The sequence below is a fragment of the Chinchilla lanigera genome, unplaced genomic scaffold (genome assembly GCF_000276665.1).
Source record: "Chinchilla lanigera isolate Chin_1 unplaced genomic scaffold, ChiLan1.0 scaffold00115, whole genome shotgun sequence".
Taxonomy (NCBI): domain Eukaryota; kingdom Metazoa; phylum Chordata; class Mammalia; order Rodentia; family Chinchillidae; genus Chinchilla; species Chinchilla lanigera.
Genome location: NW_004955516.1, coordinates 3,923,684 through 3,944,125, shown reverse-complemented (window position 1 = coordinate 3,944,125; position 20,442 = coordinate 3,923,684). Strand labels below are relative to the sequence as shown.

The 20,442-nt window shown below is 42.0% G+C and overlaps 1 protein-coding gene across 1 annotated transcript in view; it reads right to left on the bottom strand.

Moving 5' to 3' along the window:
• The window catches only part of Efhc2 (EF-hand domain (C-terminal) containing 2), a 168,508-nt gene that overhangs the window by 91,924 nt on the left and 56,142 nt on the right, over positions 1-20,442 (bottom strand). The window contains exons 3-5 of the mRNA XM_005408997.1: positions 17,608-17,758; positions 3,938-4,161; positions 796-1,056 (exon numbers count right to left, since the gene is read on the bottom strand). Coding sequence (XP_005409054.1) covers positions 796-1,056; positions 3,938-4,161; positions 17,608-17,758 — 636 coding nt within the window. The remainder of the gene's footprint in view (positions 1-795; positions 1,057-3,937; positions 4,162-17,607; positions 17,759-20,442) is intronic.

Genomic DNA, 20,442 nt, shown 5'->3' with positions numbered 1-20,442 from the left:
CTCTGCTACACGTGACTTTTTTCCTTACTTGCTTTAAGTTCAGAATGTTCCAACTCTAATTTGTCAGATTCCCTGGATTACTTTCATGGCTGTATGAGGTGTAATCAAAAACTACAGTGAGGACTGGGAATGTGGCTCAGTGGTAGAGCTCTTACCTTGCAAGCACAAGGCCCTGAGTTTGATCCCCAGCACCACAGACACACACACAGAGACACACACTACAGTGAATGCTCATTTTTTTAAATGTATTACAGCAAAAGACACTTAGCCATTTATCCCTCTCAAAATACTGGCCCTTGCTCCCCATTGTTGTACTCCATTGTTCTTGCCACTTTGTGATGCCATTCTGGATGTCCTCTTAGATATCTTTACTCACACTGACATAGCTGCCTCTGTGTCCTGAATTGATTCAAAATTTACCTTTCATGGTCATTTTGACTTTGGAGAAGAGCCAGAAGTCACACGGTGCCAGATTCACTGAATAAATTGGATGAGGACACACTATTACGTTTTTGTAAGCCTGCCTTTCTCTTCGATGGCTCAGCAGCAGCATTCACCGTATTTCTGATCACATCTTATAAAGATGCTCAGGAAAGAGGATTTTTAAACTTAAACACACACTGTATACTGTGACTATACCTCATATGTTAATACAAAATGGAAAGTTTTCTATGTATTTACACTACAGTAACTGTCTTTACATAGTCATAACATGCAACATTCCAAACACTGACTCCAATCCCTTGGCCCACAAGCAAAAAAACCACACAGAGTGATTCTGCGCTCGCTGTTCACCTTAGGTAGCTTACTCCTCCGGAGGAAGAACAACTTAGCCTCCCGAGCATCCCGGCCTGAGTTATCTGGCAATGCTTGTTTGATTTCAATGGTATCATCAGACAAGAAGTAATGCAGGACAAGTTCTCTACGATCCCCAAACAACGAGCCTGAGTCATCCCACAGGCAGAAGAAACGCAAAACTTTCCCATCGTACTGCAAGAACTGTCTCAGGGTGTCAAAGGACTCATAGGGACGAAGGGGCTCCACATGCTCCAATACCTGCAGATGGAGAAAATGGCAGAAACAGCCGCAGGTTTTGTATATGCATTTATGTCATGTAAGCGATCAACTCACCTAAAGACAACTTTTCTACAGACTGCGATTTTTTTAAAAGATCTCAACTGACTGACATATATATACATCTATAACCAGGTTTCTCCTTAAGAATACAGACACATTTTTCATATTTTGTTAAAGATTATTTTAATACAGTAAACTATATGCTTGTAATACTTTTGTGAACTGACCTTTCTCAAAAACTTAGCTTCTTAAGACTAGACAAAACTAACCTATGGCAAAAACAAAAACAAAACAAAACAAAAACTAACTATGATAACCGAAACCAGAACAGTAATTGCCTCTGGGTAAGGGCTTTGACTGAAAAGAAGCACAAAAGAACTTTCTAGGGTGCTTTGTGGAGTGAAGAAAGTATTCTACATTGGGGGATTGGAGGAGGGGTGCTACAAATCAAACCCAGGGCCCTTGCATTCGCTCTACCACTGAGCTCCACCCACAATCCAAAATATATCTATATGCTTTAAGATTTGTGTATCTGACTCTGCTAATTCTATCTCGGATTTTTAAAAAATCATGTCTTTGTTACTGGAAATCATACCTATATATGCTTATTACTCATTTAAATTTTTCTGGAGCGAAAAAAAATACATTTATGGTTCAACTTTGCTCAAAAAGCTTTCACTATCAAGAATGTGAAAGCTCAGTGGAAACAGGAACAGAGCAAATGGAGAACTGCTCCGCATACAAGCCCATCTCAGTGCCTCTGCCTCAGAACTATGAGCATCGCAGTCTCTGATGTATACCTTTCTACTCCACCTGCATGTGCTCAGCCCCATCTAGGAGTAGAACTGGCCCCATTCTACGTGATGTAGCCAAACAGAACTGTTACACCATATAAGGAAGGACACACTTGGCAAGGGAGGAGTGCTCTCAAATCAAGCTATGCAATCATTTCTGTAAATTCTGAAACTGTGGATTTGTCCAGAGCAGTCTATATACAGTCGAAGCCCCAGACAGGTGAAGGGGACCACCGGACTAGACCAAAAGATGGCTATCCAGAGGCCCTGCTTCCTGACCCTCAGTATTTAACTGAAATGACAGGAAGTCGACTTCCCACAATTAAAAACTGTTTCTTTGGTACTATAAGATCTCTAATAAATGGATTATTGATTATATACCACTGGGGTTCTTTTCAGATTAAGTTAAATTGTTTTTAATTTTAACTTTATATTTCAAGGCAGCAAACACTAAAGAACTAAATGCATAAAAGTCAATATAAAAGCCTCTTATTAAACTCCTAATTTTCCAAAGGATTCTGTATTTATTGAAGAGTTTTCTCCCTGGGGAAATAAATGCTAAAACAATTCTCCCAATCTGAAAGGAAATTACTTAAAACATTTTTTTTGGCTATACTTGGTACTTACTCTCAATTCCCGGCACAAAAACTGTTTTTTCTTTATAAACGTATGCAATCCCACCATGTTCTCTGCAATATTATGAAATATACCATTCTCAACCGCTATCATATAATACCAACCGTCAGCGAATAAGGCCAGCTACATGTCAGGGGGTGGTAATTCCTATGGATCCATTTTTCTTAGGTTCTTTCCGGTAGTTCTGAAAACTCTGCATTCATCAGTGAGGGGTATGGAAAAACATAAATGAACTCAAACAAAAAGGGCTCTTAGCACGCCAATATACTGATATTGTACCTCGGATACAGAAGGTTCTAGGCCTATGACATTAAAGAATCATTTTGGGGTTAAGAGGCAGATATAGATGAAAAATCATATAAGTCAGTTTTAACAATAGATCAATGCCAAATCCAAGTATTTTATTCCAAATTGTGTTATCTTCTTGCAAGGAAATGGATTATAAATTTTAAAAACAATAAAAATCAGCCAGGCATAGTAGCGCACGCCTGTAATCCCAGGACTCAGGAGGCTGAGGCAGGAGGAGTGCCACAAGTTCAAAGCCAGCCTGCACTACATAGTGAGGTCTATCGAGGCCAGCCTTAACTACACAGCAAAAGCCCATCTCAAAAAACAAACAAACAAACGAAAAAATCAGATGAAACTAATCTGTGGGGATAAAAATGAAAACAGTAGTCATCCCTGGGTTGGAAAAGGAACTGATTAGAAAAAATGCATGAGAACACTTTCTAGTGAGAAGGAACTGTTCAATGTCTGGATTTGGGGGCATGTTGCATGAGTACATGTATTTGTTAAGAATCATTCAACAGTATATTAATGACTGTATATTTTGTGTGTGTTTAATCATATGTCACTTAAAAAAGAAGAGAGAAACAAATGATGGTAATGGAAATCAAGGTAAGAGTCATGAGATCTGCACTGAAGCCCCAGCAAGGAGACTGACTGGGTGAGTGCCCTTCCACATGACACTTCCCTTTGGGAATTCAGTTTCTTCTTCTGGAAAATGTAAAAATTTCAGTGAAAGAATCATTTAAAAAACTACAGAAAGATACAAATTGTAAAAATAATATTGAGTCTTAGTCCTTACACTATCCAGGGTCCAATTTGGAGGATAAGCACCAATTCATAACAGAGGGACATGACAGTTGTCACCCTTTTCACTCCTACCGAGCATCTCAGCACCCATTGCCACCATAAACAGAGCTGGGACGCTCGAGGAAGAAGAACGAAGGTAGATCCCAGCCTGGGTTCACTGAATCAGTAGTACAGATAGATGTTAGTATATGTGCTGCCGAAGCAAGCACTAAATCAGTAGCACACAAACAAGGATTTTTTTCCCAGCCAGAGTTAGGCAGCCAAACCTGGAAAAGCCAAGGCTATAAAAGGAATTCTTATTATGAAGACAAGAACTTGTAAATACAATGTCTTACCTCTTTACGCATCTTCAAATAGGGGTCTTCTGGACGCCGTCCTGGGGGATTTAATTTGACTCCTATTTTTCTCAAAAAGTTTTTGGTAAATTTATCACAATCATAAATCTTGAATGTTCGGCCATAGAAGACGATGTCAACGTTAATATTGAAATCATACACAGTATAAAACTGATCATCATTAGGAGGGGGAAGAGCAATCCGATGACGCCGAATAGAAGTCCCTGTGGCACAAAGTAAAGTACAATTATTTTATCATGCAACTAACAAAAAGGTGCAGAATATCTAATTAACAACCTGAATGCTACCCTGAGGCAGGGAAGCAGGGTAAAGGATTGTCCTAGGGGGCAGCATGAGTACATTCAAACTCTGAGGGACTGAGAGTGCTGAGACTTCGAGGGTCAGACTTCTCTGAGTGACTGAAAAGGCCCCACCACCATCAGGTCTTTTCCTAGGGCAACAGCCTCCCTTTCAGCTGCTAACACTCAATGTGATCAACCAAAGAAGGCAAAAGGCACAAAGAGTGATCATAAAAACGTATCATCTTGGCTCAGACAAAAAAAGCAAAAAACGGAATAAACTTCAGTGTAATAGGTGCCAATACTGTGAGTTAGAGCTTCAATCAACAAATGTGACTGGCTTTCAGCTGCTACGAAGCTTCAGGAGATTTTCTTTCCTCTAGCAACTTATTCTTTCTTCTATACCCTGTCCATCTCTATCCCCATCAGGGAAGGGTTATATTAGCTGCTTCATAACTTTAGGCAGCACTCTCAGCCAAAGGTTTTCCTCTCCTCCCATCTCCACTTCTAACCCTAAGATGCCCCTTTACTTCTGCTGAGAGACAGAGTAGTTTATTCCTGCGCGGAAGTAACAGCAGCAACAGAACTGCATGTTGTGCAGCAGTGTCCTACACTCCAATTCCCCCTGGGGGACACAATAAGGGCCATGTAACACCTACAAAACAGGACAGGATCCCTGATTTTAGAGAACCAAACCTTCCATAATAAGCAATAAGTATACCTGCCCTTTGTTCTGGAGGGAGACACTGTCTCTGCATTCCCAGGCTATAAGGAAACTGCACTTTGCTCTAAAGGGAGCCTATCTCTGTCTTCCACAGCTATTTGCATAGATGAACACCCTTGAACCAGGCCTAGTGGCACACAATTGTTAACCCCAGCACTCCAGGAGGCTGAGGCAGAAAGATCCCAAGTTCAAGCCTTGCCTGAGCAGGTTAGACCATGTATCAACATTTAAAAAGAAGAAGCGGGGCAAGCAAGAGGGTTGCAGATGCAGCTCAGTATGAGGACCCTGGGTTCAATCCTCAGTAGCACGCACGCACGCACACACACAAAATTTAAAACAAAAAATCCTTGAACAGACATACCAACGAGCAGACAATGCCTCTGCTTGCACAGAAATGCAAGACATCCATGGAAAATGATTTGTCAACATCTGTAACTGACTTAGGCTTGAGAACCTACTGTAAGAGCAACCTGAGGATCTATCGGCTCAGTAACAACTGGCTTATGTGACCTCTGTATGCAGGTCTTTCAATACAAAAATGTCAGCCCATCTTTTTTGTGTTTTAGACGGCACTGAGAATGGTGCCTTTCCCCAACAGTCTAGAAATACTTGGAAATTATTCATTCCTTATTCATGCAGAACATCTAATGAATATCTTTATGTGCCAGGAACTGTGTTGGGCTAAGTTCCATTTCTCTCCACTTAACACTGCTTCATTCTGTTGCGGGGAAATTAACTGAAATCATTTTCATCTTCTTTTCTTTGTAGCAATTTTGAATTAGTTGATACATTAAATTAAAATAATAAAACTGTAAAATTAGAACTGACCTAGAATAGTTTAAAATGTACTACATAAAAGATGATATAATTTTACTGCAAAAAATTAGACTTCAATTAGCCTTTAATTCATGCCACTAAAAACAGTATGCAAATTATTTAATCATTCAGGATTAGACATGTAGAACAAATTACATACTTAAACATTTATAAAAGGATGGGCATTTCAGGTATTTTTCAGGAACCATTATACACGTCTTTAAAATACTTATTTTGTGACAATTTTTTAAATATAAAAAATTTACTCAAGAATCAGGAGATTCTTCAAGAATTTTTTCTATCTTGTATTTACACTTCATTATAAAAACTCAAATAAGCAAGTTACTGCTGGTTTTTGTTCAGAAAGACTCTGAATAGGAATCCTATATTCTTCTGGATATGAAGAACCAGCCTACCCACTGGGTTTTTAAAAAATAATCACAGTCATCATCATAGCCCTAGGATACACTTTCATTTATATTTTTTCATTTAATTTTTAATAATCCCAGACAGATAATATAAAATATGAATATTCAGTTTATGAATGAAAAAAAAAAAAAAAAAAAGCTCACAGTGCTTAAGTGTTATGACCAGGGTCATGCCCTAACAAACAACAGAAAAAGACTTTAAACTTGGAATTTCAGATTCTAACTAATACCATTACTTGCCTTAGTTTCTGTCACCGTACTCCTCGTACTATAGCCACCAATTATGTAAGTGAAGGAAAGGAGGAAGAGCCGTAGGCAAAACAGGTGAGGAATGGGTATTAGAACTTGCAGCTGCCAGGAGGAGAAAGATCTATGATGACCTCCTTCAAAAGAGCAGCCCCCATCTCTGCTCAAGGGCAAATTTCCAGCGCAGGCCACCTGACCTGCAGCAACCTGCCCCCACACGGTGGCCATGAGAGTCACCACCCCCTCTCCGGAGACTGCTCGTCTCAGGCCTCCAAACTGCTTATCTCGGGCCCATGGATTTCTCACTCGATAGTTCTAAGAAGAGGCCAGGGATCCCTTCATGGTAAGGAAAGAGTCCTGACCATCCATGGGTTGTGAACAGAGAGCGGGTCAGACGCTAAACAAGAACATTTTGCTAGCAAGAAATCCAACATCACAATCCCGTGCTATCAGAAAACCAGTGTGGGTCTTTCGTAATGTACAGCTGCACAAGAGAGCTTTCAATAATATATTTCCAGCATCTCTCAACTGTGTCCTTTGAAGATCAAAATTTTTATTTATTAGGACTTGTATGCTTATGGTCTTCCAGGATAAATGGCAGGAACTCCACCAGCAGGAGTTTTGTTCTGAAATATCAAAGAAATGGGCACAGTGCCATGTCTTTGGCATACACTGGAGAGCACCTGAGGTCATGGACGTAGATAAATAAAAATAACGTTACAAGACAGAAAACAAAACCAAAGCACCATATCTTCCCTTTAAACTTTCAGGTGTCTAATCTTTGTAACTGCCACATAAAGACAACTGGGACACGCGTCCAGGAATCAAGAGGCCCGCTTTCCAGCTTGTCCACATCGACACATTTCACATCTCTCCTCCTCCTCCTTAAAAGCGCTGCTATCTGAGTATACTCTGCAAGCTTTAACTTTCTGGCATTTCCCTGTGGTTTAGATCAAAGTAGCCATATATCTAGTTATGTTTAATGTGTTTTCATGTCATTCAGTTGGGACCTGTCTTAGATTTTGCTCACACCACTAAATTCTGTTTTTTGGAATTCCAGAATTGAGATTCCAGCCTTTTATCTCTATTAATTGTGGGGTTTTCCCCCTATTTTTGTAAAGCTGCAAAGCTAGGTAACATCTAATAGAGGCAATATTGCTTAGGTGAAGGAATATACAATATACCCTTGTCACCACGTGTACTAAATTTGTATCCTGATGATACTAAGAGCCTTAAATGTAGACCATCTCTTCCTCCACTTGTATTCACTATATTCCTCCATTAAAATGACTATTCCAATTTTACTACTGTTTTGGACAATGTCACCCTTGAAGTTTTAGTTTCACAAAAAGAACTCTTTTATATCTAGGTAACCTGACACATGCCTTGCAGCAAATGAATTAAAAATTAAAAATTTCGTTTCTCTGATCACAATGAGAAATAATAACCCTATCCTCCCCCTACACCACTGAATAAGTACCAAAAAGACAGCCCAAGAGGCACTCTAATGCCCGCCTGCTTGTACACATATCATGGTCTGCTCCAAAGTCCTCCCAACCGCTTGCCCCACCGCTTTCCCACCTTGGAAATCTCATGCTTCTGCTCTTGACGGGCCTGCCCTTCTCTTTCACCTTTATAGGAGGTGCCACTCTCAAGGTACCACACAAGTACCACCTTCTGCAGTGAATACTGGCCTTCTTCCTCCTCTGAGCCCTTAAGGACCTGGCACCACTCACGCCAACTGCACACTGTGCTACTGTCACTACCTCCCACCTCCCCTCCTTCCACAATGTTTACTAAGCAGCCAGCACTCACAAGCACATACCTTTAAAGACTAGCCACGCACTTCCACTCTTAAATTCTACAATGTTCCATTCAGTAATTATTCCCACCTCAACGTGTACCCTTCAACGTTGCTGGATTTAGCAAAGTGGATAAATACAGGATGCCCAGACACATGTGAATAACATGAAAACAATGGGCAAGTTTTGTACATTAAGTATTTTCCATGCAATATTTGGGACAGTTTGTCACAGCCACCTTTCTCGTTCCTGAGACAAAATACCCGACACCCACAAGTTAAATGGGGAAAGGTTTATTTGGCTCATGGTTTGTAGAGGTTTCAGTCCATAGTCAGCTGGCTCCAAGGCAGGGGGGCACAGCAGAGGGGCATCGCAGGAGAAAGAGTGCACGGCAAGCAGTCAGGCGAGAGCACATTAGCCCTCTTTCTGCCCCTTATATTGTATGCTGGCTACCCAGCCTAGGGCAGTTGTAGCACTCATAACCTTAATTCTAGCCATAACTATGCCAAACCACTCCAGGGACTGATTTAGTAATCACACATCCTTGGATCCTAGTATAACACATTCTAGATCCAACCACCTCTAAAAAGCCCCCAATGACCTCATGAGGCTTTTTTTTTTTTTTTTTTTGGTCTTTTTGAGGTAAGGCTTCACTATGTAGTTTCACTTTGTATCCCAGGCTGGCTTCAAACTCACAGCAATCATCCTGCCTCAGCCTCCCAAGTGCTAGGATTATAGGCATGCACCACCATGTCCAGCCCTTGCGTGAGGCTTTGGGAGGACATGTAGAAACAAACTTCACCACTCCTTATTTGAAATTCAAATTTAACTAGGCATTTGATATTCTATCTACCAACCCTATGCAAAGCCTCTTCCATTTTATGACATATACTATTTAGAGATATGTCCACTATGAATTAATGGCATACAAATGACTTTCTATTTTATACTTCAATTTACTTCAATTGGGTAAATTTTGCTGGTTTGTTTTTTAAGACAGGGTCTTGCTACGTAAAGACTGGCCTTGAATTTACTATGCAGCTCAGGCCAGCCTCAAACCTGCAGCAATCCTACTGCCTTAGCTTGCCCATGCTGCTTTCAACAGGATTTGCTACATCCTTCCAGGTTTCCAGACTCTACCGACTATTTCCACATCATTACGCCGTGTGATCGCTGTGCATTCTGACCATGACCCTTGAGCTACATCTTCATGCAGGGAAATGTCTTCACCACAGTAAATCGATCAGAAATTCTGAAATAGTCCAGGGACTTTAAAATAGTCTTTTACTCGTGTTTCTCTTTCTGAGTCTTTATTAATAACAAATTCTATAATTTTCAGGTGCATCATTATGACTGCCTTCAAGTTGTCTTTGTAAGATTTGAAATCAACAGGTTACAAAAAATGAAGTTTTAGTAAGGGCCTTTCCAAGATCCTCCTAGACGCTGCCTTTCCTATCTCTTCTTGGATCATTTAACAGAACAAAACGAAACTGGACAAAGGCCAATGAGCTGCAGAAAGATGAGCTTCCACTTAAAAACTACTAATAATAACATACAATCCAGGTTTGACATGTCTTGTGACATCCAGACCATCATTTGGTCAAATTTGGTACCACAATAGGGAAAGTGATCAGAAAATAAGGAAAGCTTGGTTAGAGAACAGAAGAGCAAGTATTCAAGTGAAAACCTGTTAGAAAATAATTTTTGCAGGCCTGGCGTGGTGGCGCACGCCTGTAATCCCAGCACTCAAGAGGCTGAGGCAAGAGGATCATTGCGCATCCGAGACCAGCCTGGGATACAAAGTGAGCTCAAGGCCAGCTTGAACTGCATAATGAGACCCTGTCTCGAAAAACAAAATAATAATAATAATTTTTGCTAAAGTAATAGAGTCACTCACCTAATCCAATACGCTTAAGTAAAACAGATGCTCACAAAAAAGAAAAGTTGTAATTTTCTATTTCTGCTCTTAAATAACACTTTTCTAGTACATTCTTTCCAGTCTTTGAAAACTGTCTTATATATGTTCAGAAAAAAAATTACCCCAGAAAGCCTAAAACTGCTTGTCCCTTTACAAGATATGGTCAGGGATGGTGGTGCATAACAGTGATCCCAGCACTTCGGAGGCTGAGACAGGAGGATTGCCGTGAGTTCAAGTCTAGCCTGGGCTACATAGTGAGTCCAGGCCAGCGTGAACTACTTAGTAAGGATCATGCCTGAAAACAGACAAACAAACAAACAAACAAACAACAACAAAAAAACAAAAAAAAAAACCCAGGCATGGGTGGTGGCCCATACCTGTAATCCCAGTACTTGGAAGGCTGAGGCAGGAGGATCACTGAGTTTGAGGCCAGCCTAGGCTCCTAAGTGAGTTCAAGGCTAGTCTGAGCTGCATAGCAAAACCCTATCTCAAAAAGATCCCCCTGCTCCAAAAAATCTATCTATCTATATATGATGTCACACTTTTAACCTTAAAGTTTGTGAAAACCTTTTCTACAATGTTAAGATGTTTCCATATTTCAGATTTATTTACTATTCAGTCATAAATTCTCCAAATAAAACAATGGGGATAGATAGTGTGCAAGATGAAACACAAAGAACAATGCACTGAGGACAACTCATATTGACTGTCTCTTCATACCAAACCTCACCTGCTCTTTCCAAATAGGCAAACAGCAGAGAAACTAAATTGAATTCTCTTCCTCTGTGTAGTAGAAAATGCCCTCTTCCGCCTGCCCCAGCCAGTATACTTCAGTTTGTTAGCTGCCCAAGTAATAGTTCTGAGAACACTCCTCCCAGAGGTATAAACTAAAGACTCACCTCTGGGCCTGGACATTAATCATGCTGCCTTACCTTCACCCCCATTGATATCAGATGTCACAGAAAATACAAACAGGCATCCAGCCACCCATCACCCTGACAGACTGTTCATCACCTTGAGCAAGATCTCCATGCTGTCAATAACACAGAAACGATGGCTTCTCTCTTCTTATGCAAGTTGCTCCCATAAGCCCCTTCAACTGGGAAAATCCTTAGATAAAAGGTCAGCTCACTTGGACTCAGTTGCCATAAGGGATTAAAAACTCTCCCATCTTGGCTTTGCAACTGTGTCCTGAACAACAAAGCCATCCTAGTCATTGAAGCAAACCCACAAGGCCATCTGAGAGGCTGTCAGATTCAGCCCAAGCCAGAAACACTTTATCCTTTTCTGCCCAAGACCTGAGTCTGACCTGCCTCCTCCTTACATTCATCAACACCAAGCTGCTCAGCCAGCCACCACACCAATTCTGTCTGCTGCACCACAGCCTCCTGCTCTACTGTTAGTACCTCCTTTTGACTCTTGTTTAATGCTAAAGAACACCGCCATATTTTAGCTGGGGACCAAGCCATGGTAAAGTCAAAAGTCCTCACCACCGTGATTTAACCTGACACTTGGGTGAACACAGTCCTCCCCCGAGCACATCCAAACTGGAACTGTAATGCAACAGAGGGCCATTAAGGCTTACATCAGTACTGCACTGCTCTCCTGGCAGACCTCAAAGAGGGAGGCAAGAAGCCAATAAACATGTCTAAAGTTACTGATGTTACCCAGTGGAGACCCCATTGAAAAGAAATTCTGCCAAAGCAGATCCTGTGAGATTGATGGACACTTTATCAAAGACAATTCCTGTACATGCTTGAGTGCCCTATACCTCTCCTGGGAAGTGACCAGCCTCCCTTACACTCAGGTCCACTGCCCTGGATTTGATATTCACCCTGACTGTACCCCAAGAGAAAGAATAGTGCCTTCAATAGCCTGAAATGTATGATAATCATCATAACCCTGAATTTTTGAGAGACTCATTTCCAGAGGTATGGACAAAGGACTCACCCCTGGTGCTTGCTATCAATCATGCCCCTTTGGTAAGCAAGCTCTGTCCCAAAGCAACCCCCACCTGCATCAAACAGTACAGCTCTCTTGTGTGTAAAGCCAGTTCAAGATCTCCAAGCTGCCAATGTTGCTGCAATTGCCCTCCGATCACTAAGGGCTGCCTCCCAGCTTTGATTCTGTGCTCTAACAGTCACTGTCCTTCTGATCAAGAAAGCTGACAAGCTTACCTTAGACCAAGACCTAACTGTTCAGGTACCAAATGCTATACTGGGATGAACTGTTCTGAAAAAGGACGCCCTGACAGATGCTGAGCACATCCTGTTTACAGATGGAAATAGCTCTGTTAGAAATAAAGTCCAACAGGCTAGATATGCTATGGACAAAACTATTTTGGCCAAAACTCTCCTGCAGGGATGACTGGCACAGCAAACTGCATCCTGTTCCTGTTTGGAAACCTGTCACCAACAAGGCAAAATAATCCAGTCCAAAGGCCTAAGCCCCCTCTGGGTATCCAACTGAAAAAAAAACAGTATTCCTGGAAGATCAGAGCCCGACCTGCTCTCACATTTGTTCTGCAAGCTTAAGCCAATGCACTGGCACCTGCACCCCTGGAGCCAGCTCAGGCTTCAGTGTCTGTGTCACCAGCCCTGACCTGCCATTCCCTACCCGTTCTGAAAGGACAACAAAAGTCTGTAGGGTCCTGCCATAAAAAAATAATCCCTAGATATGGCCTGCCCTTTATCATTGGCAGCAACAACAGGCCTGCATTTGTAGCAGAGGTAATTCAAAAACTAGATTAAATAAAAACTACACACAGCTTGTAACCAGTTAAAAGACCAGCTATATCTGTAGACATTCCTGCACACACATATACCTCAGGTACAGATTAACTACCTCTACAAATTTGATAAACGCAGCCTTAGATTCACTGAAAAATTTGCCTGGACAACTCCTCTGAGGTTCACTCTGAAGAGACAATGCACACACAACTGAAACCTGAGGACATCATTCACAGGAATACTACATAACTATTCCCCTTGATTTTTGTATCTTCTCAGGCTGTTTACCTGAGTCCTTGCTTCCCTGGCCCCACTGCTAGCTGTGGTTTTTGTTAATTACTTAGATTCTGCTTACCCTAGTCCTTGCTTTCCTACCACTTCTAGTTGTGTTTTTTGTTGTTGGGTTTTTTTGTTTGTTTGCTTGCTTTGCCTTAAACTGTATGGACAATTGCCCCAGGAGAATAAAACAATCAAACACTTGTACAAGTGTCCAAGACACACTGTACATGCTCCTAGATCAGACTAACTCCCTCACTGCCCTGCCAGAGTAATGTTACAGAACAGACAGGCCTAAACTCTACCTTGGCCTTATCTCAGAAGATCACAAGTAAAATGCCCAGCAAAGATTTGCTGGAGAAACTAAAAGAGACAAAGAAACGTAGCAGAAAATGCCCCCAACAGGCAAGTATACTTCACTTTCTTAGCTGTCCAGGTAATAGTTCCTGTTCCAGTTCTGGTTGCTTCTGTCTCTTAGATATGGCTGGTCACCATGATGCACAGCTGATCGCTATAATGCACACTGCATAAACCAATCCCCAGTTGACGAGCCAGTCCGCCTCTGTACTCTCTACTGGCTTATCCCATATAAGCCCTAGATCACCAGAGATTAGGCCCCAATATTCCGGGAATAATACCGATCAGTGCCCATTCACATAAATAAATCTGCCTCTAAATCCTGGGTGTCGTTTCAGTGTTTCTGCTTGCTGTTGCATTTGCGAAGTCTCAACAGTGGTTTTTCCCCCACTCAGCAGAACATTCTGATTGTGATCATGATTTGGGCACCCATGATTCCCATTCTGTAACTCTAGCCTCGATGTTTTTCCTGAAAACACATCCCAAGATTCCACCTGCCTGGCATACAGATGTCCCAACACTCATTCAAAGGCTTCATCTCTCACACACACACACATACACACACACACAGTGACAAATCCCAACCCTGTTTCATGTTCTCAACTCCTGGGCTTTACAAACCTATCACCATCCCCTCGAACAGAGACCTTTGAGCAATCAGTTAAGCTTCAAATGGGACTGGGGTGTGGTTCAGGGCTAAAGTGATTGCCTAGCATGCACAAGACCCTAGATTCAATCCCAAGAACATAAACCAAATTCAGATGGTGCAAATCACCTTCCTAAGCCTGTTTCCTTTTTCAGTGAAGCTGGCAAGGGCAGTATCAACTTCAGATAGTCATTAAGGGACGGTCTTTTTCCTTCCTCTCTATATTTAATTACTGCATAAGAACCATCAATTCTGCCAACCAAATGTCTCTTAAAGGCTTCCCCTGCTTTGTATTCCTACCATTACGTACTCATTTGTAAACTCAGCATTTCTAGCCCCAAAAACCTGTAAAACTCCCTATTAACTGTGCTCCCTGTCCTCTCCAACCTGCTAGCCTATAAACCCCAGAACAGAGGGATATGATGGGTGCTAGTCCTCTTATTCATTTTCTCAAAGCCCAGCACAGATCATGGCACAGAGCAGGTATTCACCAAATGCTAGCCGGGTGAGGTGGCGCACGCCTGTAATCCCAGCACTCGGGAGGCTGAGGCAGGAGGATCGTTGTGAGCTAGAGACCAGCCTGGGTAACAAAGTGAGCTCAAGGCCAGTCTGAACTCCACAGCAAGACCCTGTCTCAAAAAGACCAAAAAAAAAAAAAAAAAACCAAATGCTTCTTAGCAATGCTGACTGGTTACAAGGTGATCACCCCAAGCACCAGGCACAATGAAGAGAAACCGTAAGAAAAACTTCAGCTCGTGAGCACTGAGGGAAGTCCCTGTGCATACTGAATAAGGAAGAATAGCAACGTTTCTTTCTCTCTGGGGCCCCTGTTCCCCAAATTTCCCTGGTCCACCCTCATTGTGGTATATAACTAAGGAGGCATCAGGCCTAAGTGAGTGGTTAGTAAGCAAAAATTTTATTCAGCATAAGCGGAAAACCATAAAGATATATTAAATAAGAGATAGTGAGCAGGATATGTGTATGTTAAACATCAAAAGGAAGGGCTAGAAGGACCAAGAGATAATGAATTCTCAGTAGGCATTAAATATACATGAGGCACCTGGGCTCTAAATATTCATGACACACTATACAAGGGGCACTAAATATTCATGAGAACTCAATATTTATGAGGCCTGAATTCGGCCACTCATTGGCAACACCCATTCTGGCCCCATACACCCTCTGTCCAAGAAATACAAACAAAATCCATGACTATTCAGCAGGCTCACTGGCGAACTACAGCTGTGGCCAGGCACACTTATCCCTGCAGCTCTCCAATATAGCAAGCGTGTTCCCTTGGCCCAGGGTCCTTTCTGTCTGTGGTTCTCTTTGTTTGACCCTCAATTTGGGCTCCAAACCACATTCTTCAAAGTTAAGGCTGGTGAAACAGAGAGAGAGGCCCACTGGCCAAGATTCAGGAGTGTGGTCCTTCCACCCACTTGAATTTGGTCCAAAGTGTGGAAACCCGTTCTGTCTCTCCCCTTGCCTCTTAGTGTGTAGTTTTGCTTGGTTTTGTGTCCTCCCACCCCCACCCCGTGCTGGGGATGTATCCAGGGCCATGCACATGCTAAGCATGTGCTCCACACCGAGCTACATCCCCCAACTGTTGCTGTGTTCTCAATTATTTTAATCTAACCTGTGAATCATGTGATTTAATTTGGCCCATGGGCCTTGTGTTCTGTGGCTTCTGGGAGAACCTGCATGAATGCTTCTTGGAGGCGACCACTGCATCAAGTAACAACTCAGACAACACCATGGTTGCCACATAGAGAACAAACTGTAGGAGGAACAGAAGTGGAAGCAGGGAGACCGTAGTAGACAGCTACTCCACTGCGCCAGCAAAGCGATGAGAGTAGCACAGCTTAGGATGGTATAAGGGGGACAAAAAGACATAGCTAAGTTGAGGATGTTTTGCTGGGAGAGCGACGAACAGCAATGCTCAGTGGGTATGAGCAAATGGGGAAAGCAAAAGCGAGTGGAAATTGTACTCAGAGAAGGCAATTTCCGAGCCTGTGATATCGGAGGCGACAACATTGCAAAACATAAGAAAAAAAAAAATCTCACCCAAGAATTACGGCTCCTTCGGAAACAAAGGACTCTGGAAGGTCACTTAGACCAACTACCAAATGCTCAGCTCCTCTCCAATGCCTCTACCAAGCTATCAGTGAAGAACATCTCAACCACATCCCAGGGGCATCCATTTCTTCGGCTGTGTGGTTTTGGTGTTGTTGTTTTGGTACCAGGAATCAAACTCAGGACCTTGCAAGCACTGTGCAGCTAAGCTGTATCACCGGCCCCTCCGGGCATCCATTTAGACCAATGAACAAATGAAGGACCCCACTCCTCAAACCGACAACAGAACCCACCTCCCCCTCCGTGCAAGACCACCCACCGCAGCTTCTGGCAGCTCTTGCTACAAAGCTAAACATGACCTGAATTCCGATCCCTAGACACCACCCACCAGGATACAGTAAGTAAGGTCACTCCCCCCTCTCTGACACTCCCTTAAACACCTGAAGACATTTTCAGGCACATTTGAGTCTTGCATTACATTATACACAAATATCCTTTTTCACTCTTTAGTCACACACATGACAGTTTTCAGAGAACCCTTACACTCACTGTTCCCTGACAGCATCCAGAGTTCAGGCCCAGTTCCCTCCCTTGATCTCCACAATCTAATAATGCAGCCTAGGGTTGGGTTCTCTGGTGGCCACAGAGCTAATTCTTAACGGGCTGCAGCACAGTACAGGTAGATGCCCGGCATACACTGGACACAGGAACAAGGACTCTGCTGAGACACCACTGAGGTTCTGTTAATCACCATAAATGATGCCAGTTACCAGGTATGAGGAGGACATGAAGACAGCTGAAACAAAAGACAAGAAATGCAAGAAAAAAAGAAAGAATACCAGTCTGGAAGTGGCAGTGGAAAAGAATCACGTGATTCTCCCGAGAGTGCTGTGAAGGAAGCCAGTTAGCCACGGCAAGAGACTAAAGGTTTGAAGACAAGGGAAAAGGCACAGGAGAGTCTGTTCATACTACAGCGGCATTTGAAATGACACACAGCCTCAGAGAAGTGACAGAAATGGCCAATACTGCGGTGTGCGCTATAGGAAGTTGATGAGTCACTAACATTAACTACACACCAGCACCATATTTGCCACTGACAACAAGTTAGATACCTAAGAACTGGTACAGGGCCTTTTCTAAAGCTAAAGAGCTGGGCACAGTGGCACACACCTCTAATCCCAACACTCAGGAGGCTGAGGCAAGAGGATCGTTGCAAGTTCGAGTGTCAGCCTGAACTGCATAGCAAGACCCTGTCTCAAAAAGACAAAAAAAAAAAAAACCAAAAAGCTAAAGAAAGATAGTACATAATGGCAAGAGTTAAAGTTAAATAACCAGAAAGCTGCTTTAAATAGTTACCTTGAGGCAGCCCACTGTTTTCCACTTCTGGTTCATTTACTTCGATCGTGTCATCTTCTGGGTAGAAGTAGATTTTATAGTATCTTATTCTATATATTTCTTGGCGTTTTTCGATCATTTCATCTTCCACATAGGCATCAAAGCATAATACCTGTTCGAGTAATAATTAGAAACTATGAAAATAAAATACAACCAATTTAAAATCAATAAAGCTACTGCTCATCTATTTTTTTATTACTATGAAGAAAAAAAATTGGGGGGGATTTTTTTCCTAGGACACATTTTACACATCAGCTACGCAGACAGATACACAATCTAAGTTACAGTACATAAACATTATTTTACGCTTTCATCACTGTCTGGTTAGAACAAGGAAATGATATTCAAGCAATAAACCCATCATTCAGCCCTACCATAAACTGTGTCTGTGGAATTTTACAGTGGAATTCTAAATACATGGGTAGAGAAACAGAATAGTCTTTCTCACACAATGCCTGTAAGTTTTGTTATTGGTTCCCATTAATAACAACACAAAGCTACTTGGTTCTGAGATAAAATTATCCTAATTCTCCATCCTATAGTTTGTTTGCCATGAGGCAATCTAAAGAAGCAAATCTGTGATTTTTCTAAAGCATACAGACTCCATCGTACACTTCTCTGGGAACTTCAGAAAGCCAGACCCGTCTTACATTGGGGGGGGCGGGGGAGGGTGGAATCTAAAAACTATTCTGGTAAAAATCAGTCAAAACACTCCTTGAAATTCCCTTAACCACACTGGAAAACTGCCTCTCTGCAAGAAAAACACAAGTCCTTTCCCCACCCCCTATGCTGAAGCAAGGGACTGTCTCCTCTTCCTAAAAACCAGTTCTAATAGTCTTTGTGTTAAGGTGCCACGTGGTATAAAAGTAATATTTAACCTCTGGAATCACTCTCCACAAGGCAATCTGCTCATACACTAAGTAGGACATGGTAATTGAGGATAAGTGTGAGAAAGGTGTATTTGTGCTACCATTTCCAGCTTGACCTAGGGCACAGATTGCTTGAGATCCATTGAAATCTTCACTTTGCCTCTCAATTTTCATCAATTCTTATAATAGAAGTTGCAAAAGTTAATTCTGGGTTGAAGAAGTGGAAGGGAATGGGAAAAAAAAGCAAGATAGATCACACACACATACAAATTCCCTATGATGAAAGTGATCATTATGTGTATCTAAAATGTACCAATTAAAAAACTTAATTATAAAGATGATGTAACTCAAGGATTATTCAAAAGGGACATTATGCATACCAATCTACCTTCTAGAGTAGTCAGTTACCCAATATACATTCCAGGAGTGTTTAGCAAATTTTTATCAGAAGCATGTATTTCTAAAAAAACAGTAGACACAAAAAACTTTTGTTAATTACAAAAAAAAAAAAAAAAAAAAGATATTACACCTGGGTGTGGTGGCGCATGCCTACAATCCCAGCACTCAGAAGGCTCAGGCAGGAGGACTGCAAGTTCGAGGCCAGCCTGGGCTACACAGTGAGTTCAAAGTCAGCCTGGACTACACAGCAAGATTCTGACTCAAAAAAACAAAACCAAAAAAATGATGCTAGAAATCAGTCTTAGTGAAATTACGGAATCCAAAATGCACCGATCAGTTTCTGAGAATGACAAGGCACCGTTCTCATAGTAACAGCTTCTAAGAATCTAGAGAGCCCAGGAATCTACGCCCTTCAAACAGCACCTTAGACTTCTCCACCAAAACAGCCCTACGTTCAGCGGCTTTCTTGAGAAAATCATCGGTCTCACTCGGGGTTTAGCTGGAAGGTTTTCCTTGCTGTGACAAAACACTGTATCTGACATAAAGCAACTTTCAGGCGGAAAGCTTTATCTGGGCTCATGGTTTCAAGTTTCGGCCCACAGTTGGCTGGTTTCATTACTGTCAGTCCTGTGGCAAGGAAAAGACATCATGGCAGAGGAGCCTGGCAGAGGAAAGCCACTCATTAAGAGGGCCAGAAAGGAGTGAGAAGGGAACAGCCATGGAGAAAAGGGGTAGGGCCAAGATACAGTCCCCTGGTCACACCGCCATGACCCGCGCCCTTCAACTAGTCCTAACCTGCTAGGCGTCCATTACCTTCCACTATGCCAGCAAATTAGGGTCTCATCAACGGATTGGACCAATGATGAAATCAAAGACCTCAGGAGCCAATCACCTTCCCAGAGCCCCCTAAACCACAGGAACATGTGAGACTTTGAAGGAACATTTCCCAGTTAAACCACAGCAACAGTTAAATTTTTATGGAACAAGCATTTTAAGTAATATGCGGTCAGATGGGTACGGGGTATTACAATTTCTTCTAAAATGTTTTGGCAACTAGATAAAAGTAGTAGTTGTACAATATTATGAATATGCTAAATGTCACTGAGCTGCTCACTTTAAAATGGTGAATTGCTAACTTTACACTACGTGAAATTTACCTCAATTACAAGAAAAATGTTAGACAGTGAATTGCGTTGGACATTTTAAAATGGTGAATTTTAGCCAGGCATGGTGGCACACACCTGGAATCCCGGCACTCTAGAAGGCTGAGGCAGGAAGATTCCAAGTTTCACTCCAGCCTGGGCAAATTAGTGAAACCTTATGTCAAATTTTTAAAACGTAAATTTAAAGGTGGGAGGTGGCAGCTGGGGATGTAGTTCAGTGTGAAGACCCTGGGTTCAATCCCTAGTACGTCAATTAATGACTCAATCAATCAAATAGTGAATTTTAGGTTATGTGAATTACATCTCAATAAAAAAATAAGTGGGAGCAGGTGTTCGAACATGAAAAAAGAACAAAGACCTAGCTG